The 23,526-nt window shown below is 38.6% G+C and overlaps 2 protein-coding genes and 2 long non-coding RNA genes across 5 annotated transcripts; 3 read left to right on the top strand and 1 right to left on the bottom strand.

The window, feature by feature from the left end:
• The first annotated feature begins 4,279 nt into the window (after positions 1-4,279).
• Positions 4,280-13,035, top strand: dbnla (drebrin-like a). Of its 2 annotated transcripts, XM_057321958.1 has the most exons (19): positions 4,284-4,505; positions 4,836-4,891; positions 5,062-5,174; positions 5,298-5,372; positions 5,473-5,619; positions 6,311-6,388; positions 6,472-6,623; positions 9,615-9,669; positions 9,762-9,836; positions 9,943-10,020; positions 10,104-10,255; positions 10,968-11,022; positions 11,112-11,180; positions 11,475-11,580; positions 11,707-11,868; positions 11,944-12,009; positions 12,089-12,195; positions 12,396-12,480; positions 12,646-12,938. In XM_057321958.1, exons 1-19 carry the CDS (start codon positions 4,423-4,425, stop codon positions 12,789-12,791), a joined length of 1,860 nt encoding a protein of 619 aa, XP_057177941.1. In that variant the 5' UTR covers positions 4,284-4,422; the 3' UTR covers positions 12,792-12,938. The 2 variants fall into 2 exon arrangements, with proteins under 2 accessions (XP_057177942.1, XP_057177941.1); XM_057321959.1 differs by lacking the exons at positions 9,615-9,669; positions 9,762-9,836; positions 9,943-10,020; positions 10,104-10,255 and having other exon boundaries at positions 4,280-4,505; positions 12,646-13,035.
• On the top strand, positions 8,776-9,148 carry LOC130546600 (uncharacterized). Its single transcript, XR_008961788.1, has 3 exons — positions 8,776-8,851; positions 8,958-9,036; positions 9,122-9,148. It is a non-coding gene; the product is annotated as an uncharacterized LOC130546600 (long non-coding RNA).
• A 625-nt stretch (positions 13,036-13,660) lies between the features above and the next one.
• LOC130546599 (cytochrome c oxidase subunit 5B, mitochondrial) lies at positions 13,661-15,228 on the top strand. The gene is made up of 4 exons (XM_057321960.1): positions 13,661-13,794; positions 14,254-14,324; positions 14,722-14,821; positions 14,919-15,228. Exons 1-4 carry the CDS (start codon positions 13,698-13,700, stop codon positions 15,029-15,031), a joined length of 381 nt encoding a protein of 126 aa, XP_057177943.1. The 5' UTR covers positions 13,661-13,697; the 3' UTR covers positions 15,032-15,228.
• A 3,320-nt stretch (positions 15,229-18,548) lies between these two features.
• On the bottom strand, positions 18,549-23,500 carry LOC130546594 (uncharacterized). Its single transcript, XR_008961787.1, has 4 exons — positions 22,982-23,500; positions 22,564-22,907; positions 21,549-21,606; positions 18,549-19,938 (listed from the first exon to the last, which is right to left on the bottom strand). It is a non-coding gene; the product is annotated as an uncharacterized LOC130546594 (long non-coding RNA).
• Positions 23,501-23,526: the final 26 nt, after the last annotated feature.

Genomic DNA, 23,526 nt, shown 5'->3' on the forward strand with positions numbered 1-23,526 from the left:
AGTCACAAGGAGGTGATGTAGTCAAAAATAGTTGTGACATAATGAATGCGAAAGACTTCAAACAAATCTGCCAACAGGACAAGAGAAATGACAATGCATTCTCTGAAAACAAACCATAATGTGGCTTACATTCAAACTGTATTTAGATAATATAATAAGAAATGCAAATTACAGATGAGATTATTTCTCATAGACATTAGTGAATGAGATTAAATGGAGAGCAAATGGAAACTTGCATACGTCTCATACATTTCTTTTTAGAAAAAGAGCCGGAAATCTCCCAAATTAAGAGTTTCAGATGAGGATGATGTCAACAATGATACAAACTGAGCTCAAGTCTGCAATCAAAAGTCAATATTATTGCAGATCTCAGTATGAACTCAATCATTTCTCATCAAATCTACCCAAATCCAGATTATTTTATCTATACAATCTATTCATTTGAATCTATTTTAACAATTGTCTCGTATGCTTCTGACAAACATCTGAGACTAAAGTTAATACTTGAAAGAAAAAGCATCTCCTGCGCTATGAAAGAGCAACCTCTGAGCAAAAAAATTCTCTTCTGGGACTGGAAAAAGTTTGTATTTTCCTGGAAAAGACTACAAAGAATTGAAACCGAACGATGAGAATATATAAAATTATAATCGTTTAGCATATTCTCTGTGAATTCCCTATGATGAAGCAACAATCTGTGCTGAAATGTCTAAAACCAAACGATACACATGCATCATACGAGCATACAGCGTGACTGCATTTCATGATGTGCAAGGTGCCACATTATCAATAACTCACAGTCAACCCCGTCTCACCGTTTCCTTCAGAATGGTTGGCATTTTTCTCATATGACCAGAGCTGAGATTAGAGCACACCAGCTGTATTGTGCTGAAATCTGCTAGCAGCTGTCCCCAAGCAATGGACACTGACTCATTACTGGGGGTCTCGCTCGCTCACACATCTGTCAGAATTCAATATTCCAACAAGCTTTATTGGCATGATAAACAACGGTTTACATTAATAAACATTACATGCACACAATGAAGCTCCTCTCTCTCTCCTCCGGGCTGCACGTGCAGGTGGGCCGGGGGTCTGGCACCATTTGGCTCAAGGCCAGCATGCTGCACTCCGGCCGGTGAATAAATGTGCGCATTGCTCATTCAAGCTCGACGGCAAGGGGTCTGGAACCTGAAACATAGGTGTGAGAAAGAATGTTAATGGCCCTTAATTAAGGATGGTTCTGATGAGGAGCTGTGGCGAGTCCGCATTGATTCGCAGGTTGGGGGTGGTCATGGGTTTGACTATTGACACTGGAGAGGAGCACTTCATCGATTGGCCCAGTAGGGGGGCTCACTGGTTTGCCATTCATTTACTAACATGATGTGTATGGTCAAATCAGATGCTAATGGGGTCTGTGTGTCCACGGGAGAAGTTAGCAATGAGGAGGTTGGCAGGTTATTTATTCTAAACGTTTGAGTGGGAAACGGGCGCAAACAATCACACACGAAACACCTGGGGCTGTACGTTTAAAACTGTTAAACTCATCGAAGATTAATAAAATATGAGTCAGATTTCAAACTACACCAGTTGACAAAAACGTCAGGTTATAGATAACATGAATTTAACAACGTTTAATTGTGTATTAGACTTTTTCTCAGTTGTATGCTAACGATCTGGCAGTTGACTGCTAATGTTGACACAGTCTTAACCCAGTCTGGAGGAAATGAAGCACAAAACTGTGTTTACACAGAAGATAATGCAACTCCTAATTTAGAAAATCCAAAAGGGTTATCAGGGCAAAACAAGTATCAACAGGAGGTGCGGCATTTAAGAAAACCTCATCAAAACAGGAGACCCGAAATAGGAAATGCTGAAGCCGTTCTTTCTTGTAACCCCTTTATCGCAGACATATTTTTTCGCAGAATTACATTTCAAATGAAAATGTGATCAAATTTGCGTTACTGTTTAGAGAATGGGGAAAATATGGTCAGGTCGCTTTTCACCCAAGCATAAAATTGAATTAAAATCAAATCAAATAAATCCCACAGCTCAAATTGTATATCATTATTATATGCCTACAGTTGCAAGCCGTGGTAAAATGAGGAGGCGGTTTTGAACACTGTTTATGAGAAGTTGGGGGTTTAAAATAATACAAGATTTTAATATTCAAAAGTCAAGAAAAGATGCCATGGACACAATGCAAAATAACGTATTGGTCCTACAAAAAAAAAACATAATATACATTTTTTAAGAATGTTAATTTAGTGTGAGGAATGAACAAGACTGACAAATAAACAAACTATTTCAGCCTGCTTAAAACGGTGCAAAAGTGGAAAAGAGAAAAGGTGAAACCCGACTACACTTTCAGGGACAGGCGATTCATTTTGATTATGAGCGATTGGCCTCAGGGGAAAAATCTCGGAGATTGGTGAAGCACATGGCTTAGTAATGCTGAGTGTGTGTGGTGTAGGGAGAGAGAGAGAGAGAGAGAGAGAGAGAGACTGGGGGGTTGGTCGTAAACCAAAACCTTGACACCAGCCTAGCCATGACACAGGAGCTGCGGCCCTCCCACCCCCACGGCCGGCCCCTAGGGGCCCTGCTCCCATTACGCTCTTGCTCTCAATTGTCTGCTGTGTGTGAGAGGGCTCTGGGGGCAGATGTACTCTATATCATACCTGTCAACAGGCGCGCTTAGCACAAACCTGCGTGCACGTAGACGCACAAACTCACAAGCTGACTCGGCCGGAGTCTGCAACACGATACAGAGGGAAAACTGGGTCATCTTAGCCAGATACAAAGACTCGGGAGCTGACAGAGGGAGTTGAAATGGGCCCAAAAGGAATTGGCAGTGCCATATCACGAACAGTCAAACGCTGGGAGCGGTCATAGGGATACCCGTGACCGCTCTCTGGAAAAGCCTGTGCATTACTCAAATCCCTTTAACCTTGGGAAATGGGAGTCTGTTATTGAAACTATTGTTAAAGGTGGCCTCTGCGCTAAGGTTACAGAGCAACGCAGTTCCCCTTTTTAGAATAGCACGTCAAATGGGCTGCCAATCATGTGTGTTGTGCGCCTTTATAAAACTATGTTCAAATTCTGCTATTAATTCATTCAATGATGATCTTGGCTCAGACGGCATACCAGTGCGGTCACACGCGCATACTCAAAAGAGGGGAATTTAATTGCGCACACATGATTTTCTTTGGCAGATTATGAATGCGGTTGAATTTGTGAGGTACACATTGATTCAACTCCTTCGGGAAGGCAGAGGAGGTTCCAAATAGTTAATTTGATTCAAATGTAGTGTAAAATAAGATTGTGAGAACACATGCCCAAAATATGTGGGCTATGCTCAACTTCTTTCACAATATGGTAGCCAATGGGTTTCTATTCGAACCTTTTTTCATTTTTGTCTACATTTAGCTTTAATAAAAGCGACTGGTCATTTGCAGCAGGTTGGGGGCCAAAAGCGCGCCGATAGCGACATCGTGTGGTTAATGAACGAACTGCAGTTCCTATTCGTCAGCAGAATAGTGTGCGTAGCTGGTTTGTTGTTGGCCTGTGGGTAAAAAATGGGTCGTTGTCTATAATTGCACAAATACAACACAGCATAACTCCCATGTGCTGCATTTGGACACTAAACGCTGTGAGAAAACATTTAAAAAAATCTCGTGTCGACCTTTTAATAAAATTCTCCAGCTGTCTATTCAAACTCATGCAAAAGCTCGATTACTGCATCATGTTTGGCCTATACCTAAGTGAACGCAGAAATGTAAATTTACAAGTCCAACTAGTTCCGTGCGTGACCCGATCCGCCCTTACGTCCACTATACTGATGTCCGATTCGCGAACCTTTTCGCGATTCTTTGTCGTTGAATCTTTTTAAATGACTCGATTCGCTGAGGGATGACCTCACATTGCTCTAGGTTTATGAGTAAAACTGGTATGTGTGGTTACATTAACGTCATTACAAAGCAGCGATAAACAACAGAGTTTGCAGCGAATGTATAACGTAAAACGGCGCAGCTGACTCGAAAGAATCAGAGCGGTTCAGTTCAGTAAACCGAATTGGCAGATCGAGTCGATTCATTCGGATCTTTCAGACTATGTAGTCTCCCCAATGAAATTAATTGAGAAAGTTGGCGCTTTCGGTTTTATTTCGTCTATTATTTATCTTGTTTGGCGAATGTTAATATTTTCTCATAAAGTTTGCATAACGTGGTTCATGTTTAACCGCTGGGGAAATAAAGATCCTCTCCCTTCCTTGTTTCAATTCCCAAAAACTTGCTGAACCAGACCTAACAGGGCAGGTGCGTTTGTAAACCAACAGATGACAAATCACAAAGAGGAAGGAGGTGGACGGGATTATCATTACATCTCCAGTAAAAGTTCATTACGAGTTCTTGCTGGTGTTATGACATTATTATGGCAGTAAATTTGAGTAAAAACGGACCTGCGCTCACAGAGGCATATAACGAAGTGGTGAACGGGAGGAGGAATACAAACTGGTAGGACCACTGTACCTACAGACATACTACGCATAGAAAATGAATGAATAAATCATGTTTTAGTCTTTTCTAGGATTAACTGGACATCCTATTTTTTTTCAAGTACTGATAAGAGTGTGCCTTTTCATTTTAAAACGAGGCACTGCTCATGCAAATACGTTTTCAAGAAGTGCACCGTATTATATAACACCACCTGGCAAAATACACAACTCGTTTTGAGCTATGTTTGCATGTTTGAGATTGATGTCTCAGTTGTTGAGGTTATGTCATGTTGGTAACGGAGAAGGACAGCTGTGCATCCATTGAGTGAATCACATTTGTTGATTATAGGGTCTTGTTCACCTATGAGGGCAACAGCAATGACATCCGGGTGGCAGGGAAAGGAGGTGAGTGAAAAGGGTTTGGTTCAAATCTGATGTTGAGGAATGCAGATGAGCATGCCATGGGTGTGATGTCATTCTTTCTGGCTCTACTGCTTGTTTAAAGAGACAGCAGTGGAATATATACAAAAACAATTTGGCTGCATGTTTAAACGTTTATTTGTGATGAATGAAAGATGGTGGAATTGAAGAAATGGCGGAGGAGCTTAACAGTGGGAAAATCATGTACGGCTTCTGTCGAGTGACCGACCCCAGCTCTGGTGTTCCCAAGTTTGTTCTGATCAACTGGGTACGGACAAATACAACAATGGCCTAAAAACAATAAAGAATCATAAATGTATGTTTAATAAAATAATGTATGTTTTATATCACACAAATAATCTGTTGTTGTTCTACTTTTGGTTTGTTTTAGACCGGTGAGGGAGTCAAGGATGTTAGAAAGGGAATTTGTGCCAATCACGTTCATTCAATGGGAATTTTTTTACGGGTGAGTGTCAAGTATCAGTGTAAATATAAAGGCAAGAAATTCAATTCGTGGTTACAAGGACACTCACAATTTATTGTTCTTGAAATGTTTGTAAACAAAGGGTGCTCATGTGACCATCAATGCCCGATCAGAAGATGACGTTGAACCTTCCGCCATCATGGAGAAGGTGTCCAAGGGCTCGGGCGTCAACTATAACACCCACAAAGAATCAAACCAGAACAGTAATTATGAACCTCCTGGGCGTGTGGTGAGTGAATAAAAACAATAAGCTACTATATAATGTTGCCCTCAAATCAGTGTTGGGTGTAACTAGTTACAAAGTAATTAGTTACTGTAATTTAATTAATTTTCCCTTAAAGTAAGGGATTACTCTTGTTTTTTCTGTAATTTAATTACAGTTACTTCGGATGTAATTGAACTAAATACTGTGTAATGTATACAAAAGTGGAATTGACATCACAATTCAAAGTCTAACTTTAAATCTGTATCTTTCTCACATTTGTAATACTTTAGTAAGTTAATAAGAGTACTTTACGTATTTTTATATGATTTATTTGAATGAATTTAAAGTCATTTCGTGTCTATCCGTGAATCACTTAACTAATCAAGGTTGATGTAGGATATAGAAAGTCATTAGTATAAGTAATTAAATACTTTTTGGAGAGAGTCATTTGTACAGTAATCTAATCACACTATTGAATATGTAATTAGTAACTAGTAATTAATTACTTTTTCAGAGTAACTTACCCAACACTGCCTCAAATGCACCCGTCTTTTTTATAAATGTCATTTAATATCATTTCTACAGAGGTTTAGCGTACAACTGTACAAAAAGTATTTAACTAGTTAACTTAAAATTCTGTAACATGCACATATTTGTTACTGAACGACTTGATCCGTCTGTCTTTAGAGTTACTTCATCATTTTTGTCCTCACAGGGTTCTGTCTATAAAAAGATCAGCGCCTTAGATGAAATCCAAAGTATTGACAGAGAGAACTTCTGGGCCAAGGCTGAGGTGAGGAACTTCTACATTTCAACACGATTTACTTCTAACCTGCTCTGTTTTCTTGACAAGTTCTTTCCCATTTTCTGGATCAGCAAGAAGAGGAGAAGCGGCGACAAGAGGAACGCAGGAAGGTGAACGAGGAGAGAGAGCGCCTGGAGAAAGAACAAGTGGAGCAAGACGCCAAAGAGGCGGCCGAACGAGAGCGACGGCGGAAGGAGAGAGAGAAACAGATCAACCAGCAGAGGTGAATGATTAGTGCCCGTCTCATTCACATCAAATAAAATCAGCTAAACAAACGTGCGCAGAAATGAATATATGATTATTTTCATAATTCAAAAGAATTTGGAATGGAATCAAAATTGAATTTAACAAAATGAACTTCAAATGAACAAAAGGAACAGATATAAATAGGATATCTTTTCTTTTAGAGAAACAAACAATCTAGAATAAAAATGTCTCCACCCATAAAAGAAATTGGACATGTCCCGCCTTAACTTCCTGTTTAACAGGAAGTAGTCTACACATTATTCCACTAGATCTTCTAAGATGCTTATTGGTGATGCTTTGAAAAAGCATAACTATTGTTATTCGAACATACATACTTCTTTAATTATTCTTGTTCCGCCAAAAGTTTGGCACGCTACTTGTCCCGCAGCTTTTGCGATAGACCCATGAATGAATACATCACATCGACGGGCCTATTCGGGAATGGTGTGCTATGACTTTTATAAGCGATCGGGTGGGGGGGGGGCGATAGAAAACCACCCGAAAAATCCCATTGACTTAACATTGCGCCCAACTTTGAGGGATCGTAGCTCCGAGGAGGATATCGTAGAAACATGAAAATAATACACGATTTGAAGGGGTTATCAGGCTCTATAAGAACATCACTCACAATGGGGTGTAAGTTGCACCCCTGGGGTGTGAAGAGCCTCCCAAAATTTCGTATACTTATAATGGCGCCCATAGACTCCCATTCAAAACCTGATACCTATATATTCACGCGTTATTTTTTCGCTTTGGACCCATGAATGACTACATCAAATCGAGCGGCCCTTAGGAATGGTGTGTGATGACTTTTGGAAGCGATCGGGTGGAGGGGGTGCGATGGGGGGCGAATAAAAACCCGAAAAATCCCATTGACTTAACATTGCGCCCAACTTTGACGGGTCGTAGCTCCGAGTGAGGATATCGTAGAAACATGAAAATAATACACGATTTGAAGAGGCTATCAGGCTCTGTAAGACATCACTCACAATGGGGTGTAAGTTGTACCCCTGGGGTGTAAGAGCCTCCCAAAATTTCCCAATCACAGGAAGCATGCCCATATAAGGCGTAAAACGTCCCGTGTTGAATATCTTAGCAGTACAACCACTTAGAGACAAGGGGGTGGGCTCATTTACTCAGGCTACCAATCAGTGTGACATGATCATTATGAAGTTATTAAGCCACGCCCATAGCAACCATTTACAGCAACCTAGCAACCGATCCCATAGACTCCCATTATAAAAAGTCCATGTGGATATCTTTGCAACACAGTGTCTAGAGACAAGGGGGTGGGCTCATTTGACTCACAACCAATCAGTGTCCCAGGATCATCTTGAAGCTATTAAGCCACGCCCATAGCAACCATTTACAGCAACCTAGCAACCGATCCCATAGACTCCATTATAAAAGGTTCAGGTGGATATCTTTGCAACACAGTGTCATAGAGACAAGGGGGTGGGCTCGTTTTACTCAGGCAACCAATCAGTGTCCCAGGATCATCATGAAGCTTCGAAGCCACGCCCATAGCAACAAAACATGTCAGCCTAGCAACCGTTTAGCAATACCTATATCTCTGCATCGGAACATCGTAGAGAGACGGGGGTTGGTTCTTTACACTCATAGCTTAGAGCATCATCAATTGCAGATGCTAAGCCACGCCCATAGCAACCAAACAGGTTAGCCTAGCAACCATTTAGCAAAACCTATATCTCTGCATAGGAACTTCGTAGAGACACGGGGGTTGGTTTGTTTCACTCATAGGTTAGAGTATTATCAAGTGCAGATGCCAAGCCACGCCCATAGAACCAAACATATTAGCCTAGCAACAGTTTAGCAATATGTATATCTCTGCATCAGAACATCGTAGAGACATGGGATTGGTTAGATTCATTCGTGGCTTAATGTGTTATCACTCTGGTGCCCAGTTCCGCGGTTTGCCACAAAGCATCACTACATTTTCTTCAGAAAATGTACCTATCTAGTTCATTATTGTATCCTGATTGAAAATTTCTTAGATTAGTATTCAAACAAGGCACAGAAAATGGGTAAAGTTTATTTTTTCCTAATTGTTTTATTAATATACATATTTCACATGCATCACTGTTTCTCGCCTGCTGTGTGTTGATTTAGGGTGAAGTTGAGAAGGAAATTCAGACTCCTGTGAGAGCAGAAACGCAGAGATCTGAACCTGTGCCGAAGGCCAATGTGAGTTTTACTGAGTCTCAATCGAGCACAAAAGTGAAATCAGCCCGTAGTATTATTATCTATCTTCTAACAAACTTGATCTGAACAAGTTTTTTTGTCCTCACAGGGTTCTGTCTATAAAAAGATCAGCGCCTTTGATGAAATCCAAAGTATTGACAAGAGAGAACTTCTGGGCCAAGGCTGAGGTGAGGAACTTCTACATTTCAACACGATTTACTTCTAACCTGCTCGTGTTTTCTTTGACAAGTTCTTTCCCATTTTCTGGATCAGCAAGAAGAGGAGAAGCGGCGACAAGAGGGAACGCAGAAGGTGAACGAGCAGAGAGAGCGCCTGGAGAAAGAAACAAGTGGAGCAAGACGCCAAAGAGGCGGCCGAACGAGAGCGACGGCGGAAGGAGAGAGAGAAACAGATCACACCAGCAGAGGTGAATGATTAGTGCCCGTCTCATTCACATCAAATAAAATCAGCTAAACAAACGTGCGCAGAAATGAATATATGATTATTTTCATAATTCAAAAGAATTTGGAATGGAATCAAAATTGAATTTAACAAAATGAACTTCAAATGAACAAAAGGAACAGATATAAATAGGATATCTTTTCTTTTAGAGAAACAAACAATCTAGAATAAAAATGTCTCCACCCATAAAAGAAATTGGACATGTCCCGCCTTAACTTCCTGTTTAACAGGAAGTAGTCTACACATTATTCCACTAGATCTTCTAAGATGCTTATTTTTTACATTAAACCCTTGTATCTTACAGGATTTTTGAAAAGAAACAAGAATCTGTGACCAAACAACAGGCACCACGAAAATGGGTAAAGTTTATTTTTTCCTAAAATGAATTAAAATAATATACAAGTATATTTCACATGCATCACTGTTTCTCGCCTGCTGTGTGTTGATTTAGGGTGAAGTTGAGAAGGAAATTCAGACTCCTGTGAGAGCAGAAACGCAGAGATCTGAACCTGTGCCGAAGGCCAATGTGAGTTTTACTGAGTCTCAATCGAGCACAAAAGTGAAATCAGCCCGTAGTATTATTATCTATCTTCTAACAAACTTGATCTGAACAAGTTTTTTTGTCCTCACAGGGTTCTGTCTATAAAAAGATCAGCGCCTTAGATGAAATCCAAAGTATTGACAGAGAGAACTTCTGGGCCAAGGCTGAGGTGAGGAACTTCTACATTTCAACACGATTTACTTCTAACCTGCTCTGTTTTCTTGACAAGTTCTTTCCCATTTTCTGGATCAGCAAGAAGAGGAGAAGCGGCGACAAGAGGAACGCAGGAAGGTGAACGAGAAGAGAGAGCGCCTGGAGAAAGAACAAGTGGAGCAAGACGCCAAAGAGGCGGCCGAACGAGAGCGACAGCGGAAGGAGAGAGAGAAACAGATCAACCAGCAGAGGTGAATTGGTGACATATTAAATATAATCAGCTAAACATATACTGTATCTGTTCAGAAATTAATATGTTCATGTGAATAATTTGAAAGGAATTCGGAATCATAATAGAATTTTTTTTGCACTTTAATCACAAAAAAAGTTATATGATATGCTTTAACTTCATGTCTAACCGAAAATTTTAAGAGACCATTTCAAAGACTATTTTTAGTTTTTTGGAATTTACTATTTATATGTATGTGTTTAGGTAAAATGTTCATTTTTTTATTCTGTGAACAATAGTTCTTCCAAATTTCAAACAAAAAGTGAAAATTGGAGAAACGGATCAAAATAACAGAAAAGATGCTCTGTATTTTTTCAGAACTCAAAAACTGCATAGAAAACGTTCATATTCACTTTTAAGCAATACAAGGGTAATATTTGTACATATTTGTATTTAGAAAAAGTAAAAATATATTTTTTTATGTGATAACGTGGATTATTATCACAGTTTTAATGTGTCTCGTCATGCTGTCAGTCTTTCACATTGCTGTTGGATGACTTTATGTCACTCCTGAGGTTTGATTTTGTAGAAATTCAACCGACACTGGACTGGAATGACTACAATACATCTTGAAATGAAAATATTGAATGGTCTCTTCATTTTTTCCGCGGCACATACTTCTGATTCCATTTAAATACACACATTTATATGTTGTGAATCCTGTTATCTTACAGGACTTTTGAAAAGAGACAAGAATCTGTGAATAAACAACAGGAGCAACGAAAAGAGGTAAAACTGACTATTTTCTGGAATTCATTTGAATAATATAAAATCACATTTTACATGCATCACGTCTGATTTGATTTGTATTGAATTAGGATGAGAGGGAACAACAGCCCTACGTGAAATCAGGAATATTGCGAGCCGAGTCTGTGCAGAAAGCCAACGTGAGTCTGAGTTTGATTCAACAGAGCACAACAGTGGTATCAGCCCTTAGAATTGGTGTATTTACAGTATACTTTAGTATAAAAAAGCATATATCATTGCTTAACAAACTCAAAGCTCATGCAAGGTCTGTCTTGGAAGCTTCATCCTTTATTATTAACAATAAACTATTGTCTATGAACAAAATGAATGCGATTTAACTCCCAGAACCCAACTGTTGCTCTACAAGTTGTTAAGAAGAAAAACAGAAAGGCCCTGGTGGACATGAAGATAGCAAAGTCTTCCTTTTGTTTCAGGAGGCTGCGTCAATCATCTCTCAGCGTTCCATAAACCCCAGGGATCTGTTCAAGGAGAGGGAGCGAAGCTTCAACAGTGAAACATCTTCCTTTGATACCCAACCAGGTACAGACAGTTCTGATCTCAGGTGCCCAAAATCCATCTGACTGAACTTCCGACAAAAGCTTTGATGAAGTAAACATGATTGTCAAACCTTTTAATCCCAAAATTTGGCTTACTCTCTTCCCCCAGGTCAATGGAAAAATCCAATCTCATCTCAGCAAGCAGTCAGTGTGGAAAATCCTCCCAGCGAGCGCTGGTCTCCAGTACGCTCCTTGGCGGCCGCCTCGGTCTCACGTGCGCCGGCTCCGACAACCGAGCGTGAAACTTCTTCCTTCACAGTGAAAAAACAGGGTGAATACAAATGATCATTGTGGCTTTTACTTGCATTAGTGCAGTTATGGCATTTTGCGTTCTTTCTGTTTTTAGACCCCTTCTCTGATGATGACCCATTTCGATCTCAGCAGGCTGAGGGTTCAGAGAATGAATGGGAAGGTAGATGTGCTCGCAAACACGTTTTTACTATGTCAATCATATTTCTACCTTGAATTTGATTCATTGCATCCTGTTGCAGATTCAGAAGTGGAGAATTCAGTCCCTGCTTATGTGTATCATACTAAAAGTAATAAATATGACACAAATGTGTCCTCGCATGAAAACCTATATGAGAACGTTTACCAGGTTGGTACCATACCAAGTGTCCATGACATATCAATGCCATTTTCATACTTTATTGTCTGTATTCTAATGAGTATAACATTTTTACTATAATCGACTCTTTGTGTGTCTCATAAGTGACAATATAGAATAGGCTACTTCAAATGATCATGACAAATACCAGACTAAATTTATGTGGATTATTTTTATGATGTATTTCGAAGGATTGTGACACCCCCACTGCTGAAGACGAGGACACAGGGGATAATCAGAACATCTGTGCAAAGGCACTTTATGACTACCAAGCTGGTGAGAGAGTCAAAATCTTAATGCAGTGAATTGCAAATATGCTGTAAAGTACTCATTATTATTCTCTTTCTGTACTAGTCTGTAATATCTATGATATAGTGTGATTCATATTTACAGTAAAGCCACGCCTAGTTAACACCATCTTTTTTTTTGTTTCCTTCACAGCGGATGACACAGAGATCACATTTGATCCTGGTGATGTCATCACAGGCATAGAGACGATAGATGAGGGCTGGTGGAGGGGTTATGGTCCTGATGGTCATTATGGGATGTTTCCTGCTAATTATGTTGAGATTATTTATATGGCGTAACTAGGTATTACATAATGCCATAGGCAAAAACATGCATCACCAAATCATTGGTTCGTGGTCCTTGGGCTTCGAAGTTAAATAAAGTTGTTTTTGATTCAAATGACCTAATAAAGAAACAAATAAGAGAGTTTAATATTCATTATCCTACATACATTCACACACATAGAAGTTAATTTACCACGTGGATCCATCTAAAACAAAACAAATTCCATGGTAATCAAAGTTTCCAACTGTAGACTAACTACTTTGTAGTCCTTATGATACGTGTGCATCATTTTAAATGATTACCAAATTCATGCATATTACGTTAGTATTTTCACTGATAAGCCCAGCTGAAATGTAATAGTGTCTTCAAGTATGGTCAAAATGATCGTATTTACAATATTAGTGCACATAGACGTCATAACATGAGCGTGGAACTAGTTGTCCAGTTGGGGGCGTGTCAATTAATCATCACCCCTGAATCCAAAAGAAAACATTGTTTAACATAATAAATTGTTATTATAAATCCCAAAAGTACCATAAAGTTATCACGCAATTTGGTAATGTTCGTAAAGATATTAGAGATAATACAGAAATATTATTTCCCATAATTCTCTGTGGAAGTGACGAGACGTAAGTGCACGATTATACACATAAAGCCATAAAAATGTCTTTAAAAATGGTTTTAAAGGATTACAAATGCAGCTAGGGGTACACTGAAATAAACGATAAAAATAAAATATGAAATGAAGTCAAATAACCATGTTTATAAAAAGGAACACCTTTAACGGATTTTCTGTTTTTGGTAAATACGAACGTATGGAATGTTAAGGTCCTGACGTCATATGCATGCGACACCATGCCTACATAATCGCATTCTGACGTCATCACCCGGATTCTGATACTTTCGGGGAAGTGGAAGACATGGCCGCAAGGTTACTGCTGAGATCCGCCGTCCGGGCCGCGACGACCTGCCGGGCTTCTCCGGCGCCCGCCCTGAGCAGAGGGATGTCCGCCGGAGGTCAGTTATTTATCCGAAAGTTTTAACTGACCCGCAGCATCATCCGAGAGTCAGTTTGAACCTGTGCCAAGGACATGGTGCCTTCCGCGGAGGTCGATGCTGTGACTTCATACGCGGTTTATACTGGCTTCTCAGTAGATTAACTTCAAGAATCGCCTTGATTCAATGTTTATAATGGGTATTATAAACATTAATTACATTAATTATTTTGCTTATAGTCAATATGTCTCATGTACAGCTGCTTTGTAACAATGAAAATTGTAAAAGCGCTATATAAATAAAGTTGAGTTGAGTTGAGTATTACTAAGGATAAGGATGATCGGTGTAGTTTTGTAAAAGCGATAGTAAATATGCTAGCTAGCTTTCCTGTTAGCTCGCATGTTGTCAACACAGAAATGGACCGACGCAAGTGAATAAATGATTTGCTAATTATTTGAAATGTATTTTGTGATCATGCAGGTATTCCCACTGACGAGGAGCAGGCCACCGGACTTGAGAAGAAGATCATGACTGCTCTGAAAACAGGATCAGTATGTGTTACGATCACTTACAGTCGCGTGATTTCTCAGAAGCTGTCACATCAAATGTTGCCATCTTTAAGAAGTCTTACAAACAAACAAATATTTTTTGCACACCAAAGTTATTTTTATACAGCACCATAGTGACCTTAAATGTCATGATTTCACAACAAGCAATTCGACTTGCTTTAGTTTTGTGAAGAAAAAAAATCTTAAAGATTTTGCAGATGATATGGTGCGTTGCAGTGCATTTTTTTGTTTTTGCAGTGTATGTCTGTTATAGAATGGAAAAGGCTCTATTTGTGCATTTTCTTCGGAAAATAATGAATTAAAAGTGAATTGCTTTTGTTTGTTTAGCATGAGCCTTTGCGTCAGCTTACTGATGTCATATTCATCCTTTATCTGTTAGGACCCCTACAGCATGCTGAAGCCCAAGGAGTATGCGGGATCAAAGTCTGACCCCCACCTCGTCCCCTCCGTCACCAACAAGAGAGTGGTTGGCTGTGTCTGTAAGTGAAAGCTCTAGATCGTGCTTCATTTGTAATGCATTTAATGTCATAGTTCCCTTGAAAATCTGTATTAAGTTATGTTACTATTTCTTTTTAGGTGAGGAGGACAACACTGCTGTCGTGTGGTTCTGGCTCCATGAGGGTGAACCTCAGCGCTGTCCTTCATGCGGCTCTCACTACAAGCTAGTGGCCCATGAGCTGCCTCACTGAGCTCGCTGCCTCAAATGCAGCCTCGCATCCCATAATTCCAGAGACGCTGTGACCTCATTCATGTTTGTCTTTTTGCAATGTACAGGAGATGTAAATCTTCTGTCCTCCTGGTGTAGGACACAAAATTTTAACAATTCCTTGAAAATAACAGTTTACTTAAGTTATTGGAATGCACCAAATAAACATGCTTACTCTGACTTAGGCTCGTGTATCTGATTCAATGTCATGAAATTTGCACAAAATAGATTCATGTATTAACATGCTGTTGATGGTTTGTTGCTTTGAGATTTAACTTCCTTTTGGTGTTTTAAATGGGATTCTGAAAAGCAGTGATGGGTGAAGCAGATTTTTTAGGATCTGCCGTTTCTTTCAGTGTCCACAAGGGGTCACTTGTTTGTTAGAGTCAGAAATGTAAGTCGATTAGGAATAACATTATCAAATCCTGTTGGTCATTAGAAATTGTGATTAATTACATTTAACATCAAAACATGAATATGGCAAACCCTTGTCGTATCTGAAATACCAATGTCCTCCAAACAATGGGTTGGGTCAAATTTAAAGGAACAGACTCGCCCAAAATGAAATTCTGTCTTCATTTATTCAAATGTACACAAATCTGTATACATTTCTTGTTTTCTGATGAACAAAGAGAAGAATGCTTGTAACCAACCAGTTCTTGGCCACCACTGACTACCATAGTAGGAAAAATTGCTTTATAAGTTTCTTTGTTCTGTTATAAAATATGTTTTGTAGAGTGTAGGAAATCAAACCGTTACCATTGTATTTGTTCCTATGGGAGTCGATGATGGCCAAGAACTGTTTGGTTATAAGCATTCTTCCAAATATCTTTCTCTGTGTTCATCAGAACAAAGTCATTTATACAGATTTGGAACAACTCGAGGGTGACATTTTATTTTTGGGTGAACTGTCCCTTTAAGTTATGTTATTGACTCATGTCATAATGTGTTTGTAATGAAGTTTTGGCTTGAAGAGTGGAATACAGATAAATCTCCCCTATATCTTGTTATATCCATGCCTATAGAAACCACAGAGCTAACACTACAATAACTGCTAGTGATGATGTATATTTAATTTATACAAACGTAGATTCTTTACTTATCGTTTACATGCATTTATAATGTCATGTGTAGAGACAAAACTGACCTTTTAGATTTGTGAGGAGTGGATATGTGAGGCACGCTAAAAAAATGCTGAGTTATTTGCCACCTATGGATGGGTCAAATATAGACTTAAGTTAAACCCAGCGTCCGGGTTAGACCTTATTTTACCCAACCTTGGGTTGGGAAAATACATATTTATGCTGTTGTGGCAGGAAGGTACCTTTTAATCTTGATTGACTAATGGTTATTAGCATAATGTTATTCGTAGACCTGAATGTCAAAACAAAGACTTCGACCACCCCGCTGTTAACTGCACAAACTGTTTTCCTGTTAATCATTTAATAGTTATTTTCAGCATGCTGTTTATCACAAGCATCACAAAGTGAGGTTTTCAAATCTCTCGCACATTAATGTGAAAAATGCCCTTAGTGGGTCATTTGTGCCTCCTACTGTATGTGTTTTTCATGTTCTCTGACGCGAGAAAAACTGCGAGGGAGATGTTATGTGCAATTTGCACATAATTGGCAAAACCTGCCGTGAAAGCAAAGAAATGCAGCTTAGAGACGTTTTCAGCACTTCTTTTGAGGTGTCAGACAACGTGGCGTTTGAAAGGAATGTCTCTCTGCACATATTTATTCTGGTGAGCATCTTTAAGATATTTGCAGAGATTCAATCTTTAAAAAACGTTTTCATGTGACAATAAAAGTGATTTGATTTGATTTGATTTGATAACAGAATTCTTCATTTGCATGCTTCTTCCTGTTCTTTTGAAGGAGTAAATGAAGAGTTTGCTTCCAAAATGAGATAACTCTAAAAATGTTCTAAAATCATGTTTTATTATTGTGAATTCCAATTCATATCAATCACACTGCAGTTGGTTTGTTTTGATTTAAGCCATAATAACTAAAACAAATACAGCTAACTAACACAATAAAAACATGAGAACATCATTTTTTTTATTTCTTTAATTTGGTTAAATTAATTTATCTCATTTTGGAACCAAACTCTTAAAATATAGTAGAACATTTTCAAACAAAATATTGCACAAAAGTAACCAATTTTGCTGTAATTTTGCAGCGGTTTTGCCAGTAACTTACTGTAGATTTGATTTCTACTTAATATTTTTCTATTAGTACTGTTTTTAATTTGAGTTAAACTTTACTTTAATCAAAGTAAAACACTTTGACTTTTGAGATTCAAAATGAGCAAGAAGAGACTTTGCGCATTACTGGCATTACATTGCAAAAATGACATTCTTCCTGAGCATTTTTGTTTTGTTTTCTAGTAAAAAATATTTAAAACTTCATAAATTACGATACATTTACACAACAAGAAAAGTAACCTAAGACATTTAGTCTTGTTTAATGAAAGAAAATATAAGAACTATAGGTAAGTTTTTGTTTGAAGCAAGTGTAAATTAAATCTACAGTAAGTTACTGGCAAACCTGCTGCAAAACTACAGCAAAATTTTACAGTGTAGATAAAGGCACAGTGCAACAATAATTGTTTATTTTATGTAACTTCGGTAAAAAAGTCCCACCTGTGGACATGTCAGACCACCTGTCTGACTGAGGCATTTAGACATCAAGCAGTCGGCACTTTGACAAAGTTCCAAAACTTGAAATTTAGTCATTTAGATGGGCAACTGCAAAAACGCTTTTGCTGCATCACCCCATCAGCTCACGCACAGATGGTCGGACATTCCTCTTATAACAATAGTCTGGCACAAAGACTCAAATGTCCCAAATGGCATCCTCATGGTCCGTATAAAGCACTATGGCCAAAGTTAAGTTAAGTGCAGAATTGTTTCAAAGTGTTTAAATGGGTCAGAGACAGACTCTTTCTCTGGTTCACTTCATCCTTTCAGTGCTTCTATCTACATAATGTGTGTGTCCTTGCAGCATCTTCTCATTGAGCAATCCGTAATGGAAGCGATGAGAGATGTAATGAGATCTGGTATTTGTTATTGTGTATTGTTTGCGTTTCATTTAAAAAGCCTACAATGAAAGCACGGCCATTTGAAGCTGTCCCCTTAAAAAACATCTTCAAGTCATAAATAATTAAAGACGAGTGTTGTATTCAGACAAAAAGATCTTTCGTCATCCTTTCTATGCCCAAGCCCTCTCTGCTTTTTAGTGCTCTGCCTCTGTTCGGCATTTCTCAGCAGGGCCAAGAGAACAATCGCGGCACGAGAGAATTTTAAGGAGGGGAGAATTGAAACGTACAGCGAAGACATTTGGCAGGCGGGTTCCTTTGCACAAGGGCACAAGAGACGCGCAACATATCTCAGGACAATGGGCTAAGATTAGCACCGCGCTTATCTGTGCAAAGCTGCCCGCCATTAGTGTGCTGCAGGGGTGCAGTCTCCATAGCAACCAATCTGCCTGAAGTCCAGACCCCAGTTGTGTTTGTCAAAGATCCACTCACAAAACCTCATTTCACTCTTTCTGTCTTGAAAGCCTATTTGAGGCTTTTACGGTGAATGTTGGGGTGGTCATATAGATCTCGGTGTGGCTGTAAAACCTCATGGACTTGATCCATTCGGGGACGATTATTTGACCTCTTCACAAATTTTTGGTTTCCAAGCAAAGGATCTTTGCAACCTTACTTACAGCTTTAGACGTGACAGTTGGAGTATCCAGAAGGAGAACAGACTTTTCTTCTGCATCTCTATTGACTGCGTTTTCAGACCAAATAAGAATAGCAGAATTGTTGGTGGTGCACGGCAAAAATGTTCTTTATCAGACGTTGACATTGCACATCACGTATTATATCATTTCTTGCTGTGCATTTCTTGTTTATTCTCTTCAGGTTTTAACAACATGTTCTCTAAATTCTCTAAAACACTACAATTTTGACATTCAGACCCACAGTTTCCTTCTTTTATAAAACAAACTTTCTTCAGGCAGAGCCTATTGAGACACATCTGAGCAGGTCCAATGAAAAAGCGGCGTGATTTCAAAGGGAGATAAAACCCTCGGGGTGACTTTAGCCCGGGCACCCGCTGTGAGTGCATTGTGAGAAAAGATTTCTTTATAATTGCCCATTCCAGAAATGACAGATAAGGTTTCTGATATGATAGCTGGAAAAAAACTCCCTTCAAGATTTTATGGAATACATATTGGAGCAAATTTACTATAAAGGTGCGTGATAACAACAGGTTTGCCAGAAACAATAACCAAATGAACAAGTCGCACTAATCTTAGATATCTGGAGATAATTCATATTAAAATAAGCCTTCAAATTACTCCGATTTAATGATTTAAGAATACAGCCTAGCTATCAGACAGGGTCAACTGTTAGCTTTTTTGTGTCTTACATAAACACTATGTCATTATTGTGCGTGCGCCTCAGCTATTTCCAACCTTTTCTCCGAATAGGTTAAATGGAATTCTACATGAATGAGCATGAAGGGAATCATTTTAAACCCTTGAAACTCCAATGTATGAGCACACATAAGTGTGTGTATTTCAATTTGACAGTAAAATTGTGTGCACTTGTGACATCATCGACTGGCACAGCAGGACAGCGTTGGTTGCTGATGTCATACTTGCGTCGGTGTGACACCACAAGGCGAGCACGTTGACTTCGGATGCTTTCCCACACCACTGGCAGGCAACCCGCCATCATCTCCTGCCATCTGGCCTTTGATTAGATCACCACAGTTATTCCATTTTATTACAGCGCTTCCTTTCCCGCTGAGCTTTAAATGCATAATCTTTTCAATATTCTTTCTTTCAATTTCAGATGGTGTGGCCCGGCACTGTGGGACTGTTACGCAGCTGGCTGGCAAAAGAAAAAGAGAGAAAACTTCATGCGAGTTTGACATCTGACAGGATGCAAGTCACCTCTGCAATAAATACTTTTGAACACAAGTGAGTTTTGATTAAACATACTTAGTTTGCTATCTAATATTTAAATAACACAAACCAAATTTGGGAAAAAATGAATAAAAGCTGATGAAAACATCATATATGACGGAAAATAAAAGCTAGCAATCTTTCTGTTTGAAGAATTATGCATCAATCATTTCACCATATTTTTCACTTGTTCACTTAAAGTGTTGTTATTGATATTTAATAATAAGAAAGGCTTCCAACTGATACGCATAATTTGGATTGGACTCGACCTGCTTCTTCAGGACACTTGACTCCTCACAGGTGGAACTACGTCATCATACAGAAGTCCTGCAATCAACACGTGAGTGTCTTGTCAACAAGCTTTCTTCTACCGTGACTATAAAAAGTAAACAGATAATCTTCAGATTTCTTGCCCTCCCCAGTATGGCGAAGCCATTGTTGTACAATGTGTTATGTCTTAACTGTACAGTAAATTACCCAATTATCAAATTAGAAATAAACTGTTTTAATAAAAAACCTTGCCCATACCTTATTATTTACAAAAAAGTGTGCTTTTTAAGGACGAGCTAGTTATAGAGTCCTCCTTTGATCAAATGTATGTTTTGTTTTGTTGGTCAGTAATTGGCGATCTTAAGTTCTTTGTAGTTTAACGACCTTTGACAACAGTCAATTTAACCCATGCCTTGTTGAAATGGATGTGTTTGGGATGTGAATAAATAAATCTTGTAGTCATGCCTCAATGTTAAAGGGACAGTTCACCCAAGAATTCATTCATCATTTAGGCTACTCAACCTTAGGTTGTTCTAAACCTGTATACATGTCTCTGTTCTGCTAAACACAAAGGAAGATATTTGTCAGAATGTCAGTAACCAAAAAGATCTCATCCCCCATTGACTCCCAAGGTATTTATTTTCTCTACTATGGCAGTAAATGGGGAATGAGATCTGTTTGGTTACTGACATTCTTAGAAATATCTTCCTTTGTGTTTAGCAGAACAACAAAATTTGTACTGGTTTGTAACAATCTGAGAGTGAGCGAATGATGACAGAATTTTCATTTTGGGGTGAACTAATTAAATAAAATACATGACTTTGAAATAGCTACACAATGTCCTACGTATATGATTATATGACCCTGTTGTTATTAAAGGCAATTTTATCAATTCAGAACAGCAACCAAATTATTTTAAAACTCAAAACAGGTGAATCACAGGTTATGTTGACAGAATAAATCAGACGACAGACAATCATGTGTGGTCAAACATGCTTGTGCTGTCTCCCCATTGTTTTCTATTCACTATTTCCTCAACTAGACATCCAGATCATATGCAAACAGTGAGGTGAACGTGACATCGACCCAGAGGGAGAGGGATGTTTAAGCAGAGAACAGTGCTTGTGTAAATGTCAGAAACATTGTGCAGATATCATTGGGTCACAACGGCAGGTCAGCAGATACTCCAGAGAAATGTCATTCTGCGTTATGGCTCCACATCCCAAACTACTGAACATTTTAATAAATAAATCTGGGAACACTTACAGAGCCCTTGCATGAAAGTGCTTTTGGAGATTTTGATTTTGTGTTGTAAGTGGAAGCCCTAGAGAAAAGAGAACATGTCACATTTATGCATTTTCCAAGAGGTGTTGTTGATATGTTTTCTCTTGCTTTTTTATTTAACACTTGTAGCACTAACTTGCAAAGGGATGCATTATCTTGAAATCGACACATCTGGCCTCATATAGACAGAATAAGTTAAGCGAAAACATCATCAATATATGTATAAAATATAGATAAACTATAGTGCACATTGTGTAATCAAAGGACTGCAATGTTGTGTGTTGTACATCAATAAAACAGACACTGTCTTTTGGTTGGTGTTTTGAATGTACAATCTGTCAATTCCCTGGCTTCATCTTTGAGAGATTAGAGGTAAAATGACTGAACAAATGCAGCATGACATCAGAGATTTAGTGAGATTTTTCGGGGATTTCCCCAGAACGTTCCTTTTAAGCTTTACAAAAGTTAATTCTCGGATGTGCTTGATTTCTCAAGAGAAAGATCAGGGCACTTAGTTTCTAGAAGGCATCGCACGGTGACCAAATATCAGCCTCCTCCCGCTTTATCACACAACAATACTTCAGGAAAAAAACAACTAGATAGTAGAATGGATAAATGATTTAGTTTGCATTGTTAAACATATACAATTACAATACATGCTTTAAGAGTACGCCTCCATTTAAAGTATAGAAAAGAAAGTTGTATATGACATATTTGGTCACAAGTGATGGCTTAAGCTGCAAGAAGTGCTCTAGTTCTGCACTTGAAAGTGCCTTTAGCTCCCGAAATAACTCCAAAGGTGCTACCGAGAACAACATTTACATACGCAACAGAAGGAACTCGGATCAAAAACCAAATAAAAGATCACAAAATTACATTCTGACAGCTTCCCCATGGCAAGGTCTCTTATATAAGAAGTAGTTTACATGACACATTTACCAAAAATATAGCAAAGACCACGTACGTGAGTATAACATGAGCCGTGTTGGGTTCTCACCTGCCACAGAAGTGTCTCACAATCCCACCGCACATCTCATCAAACATTCGATTGCAGCAGACGGCCTGCTCTTACGGATTTCTTTTTCTATTTCTCCTGAGATGAAAGATTGTTATTTGTAATGACAGTTTCGTCTCCGGCTTGCCTTCATTGTCTTGCATGCGCTGCGCCTTTTATTATCTTTCGTCTGCAATCCTTTCTCCAAGGCTTGAAAACTCATCACTTACACAAATTGATGTGATTACCAGTTCTCGACAATACACCAGTGCAGATTTCCTGGATTTTCATCTATTCTTAAATCATACTGACATGTTGGAATGAGCCTCTGGGAATCATTTTGATACCTGTAATTGTGTCAAGAAATAAAATGTCAGAGCAAGTTATAACCTTGTATGCTTAGTATATTTGTTTGACTAACCAATCTTTGTAGAGAAACCAGTCGGAGTTGCTGGAGAAACACAAAGCAGAGAATGCAGGTGGAGTATGTGAGGATTGTGTATTGTATGTTCCATATTTTAATGGAACCTCTCAGAATAACATAATGCATTAATACTAATAAAAACTTTTTATGTGGAATTAGTTATAAAGGAGAAGTATATCCAATTATTTTAAAAGCCTCTTACATAGTTTGAAGGAATGCGTGGAGTGTTATACAAGCATGATATTATACCATATTATAAAAGCAAGCATTTATTTTGAGAACATTTTATAATAAATGTTTAAAAGGTATTTTGGAAGTTAATGCTTTATGAGAATAATGACTAATGCAAATACATTGTAAATAAATTCCGCCTATTTCAATTAGCATGTAAAAGTAACTACCCGTCTTGTTGTAGCTAGATAATTCATAAACACATAGTGGCATTAAAGCAATGAGATCTTATTAATGAACCTTTCTCACAACCGTGTGCGATTGAATATATAATAGCAAACGGAACCGAGAAGACGAGCTGAAGGTTCCTG

Source organism: Triplophysa rosa, linkage group LG22, assembly GCF_024868665.1.
Source record: "Triplophysa rosa linkage group LG22, Trosa_1v2, whole genome shotgun sequence".
NCBI lineage: Eukaryota > Metazoa > Chordata > Actinopteri > Cypriniformes > Nemacheilidae > Triplophysa > Triplophysa rosa.

What these genes read in the sequence shown, in the direction of transcription:
- LOC130546599 (XM_057321960.1), top strand. Translation starts at nt 13,698, where the DNA reads ATGGCCGCAAGGTTACTGCTGAGATCCGCCGTCCGGGCCGCGACGACC. An exon ending in CAGAGGGATGTCCGCCGGAG is followed by an intron (nt 13,795 to 14,253) that starts GTCAGTTATTTA and finishes GTGATCATGCAG; the next exon opens with GTATTCCCACTGACGAGGAG. An exon ending in GAGAGTGGTTGGCTGTGTCT is followed by an intron (nt 14,822 to 14,918) that starts GTAAGTGAAAGC and finishes ATTTCTTTTTAG; the next exon opens with GTGAGGAGGACAACACTGCT.
- dbnla (XM_057321958.1), top strand. Translation starts at nt 4,423, where the DNA reads ATGGCAGTAAATTTGAGTAAAAACGGACCTGCGCTCACAGAGGCATAT. An exon ending in ACTTCTGGGCCAAGGCTGAG is followed by an intron (nt 6,389 to 6,471) that starts GTGAGGAACTTC and finishes TTTCTGGATCAG; the next exon opens with CAAGAAGAGGAGAAGCGGCG. An exon ending in ACTTTATGACTACCAAGCTG is followed by an intron (nt 12,481 to 12,645) that starts GTGAGAGAGTCA and finishes TTTCCTTCACAG; the next exon opens with CGGATGACACAGAGATCACA.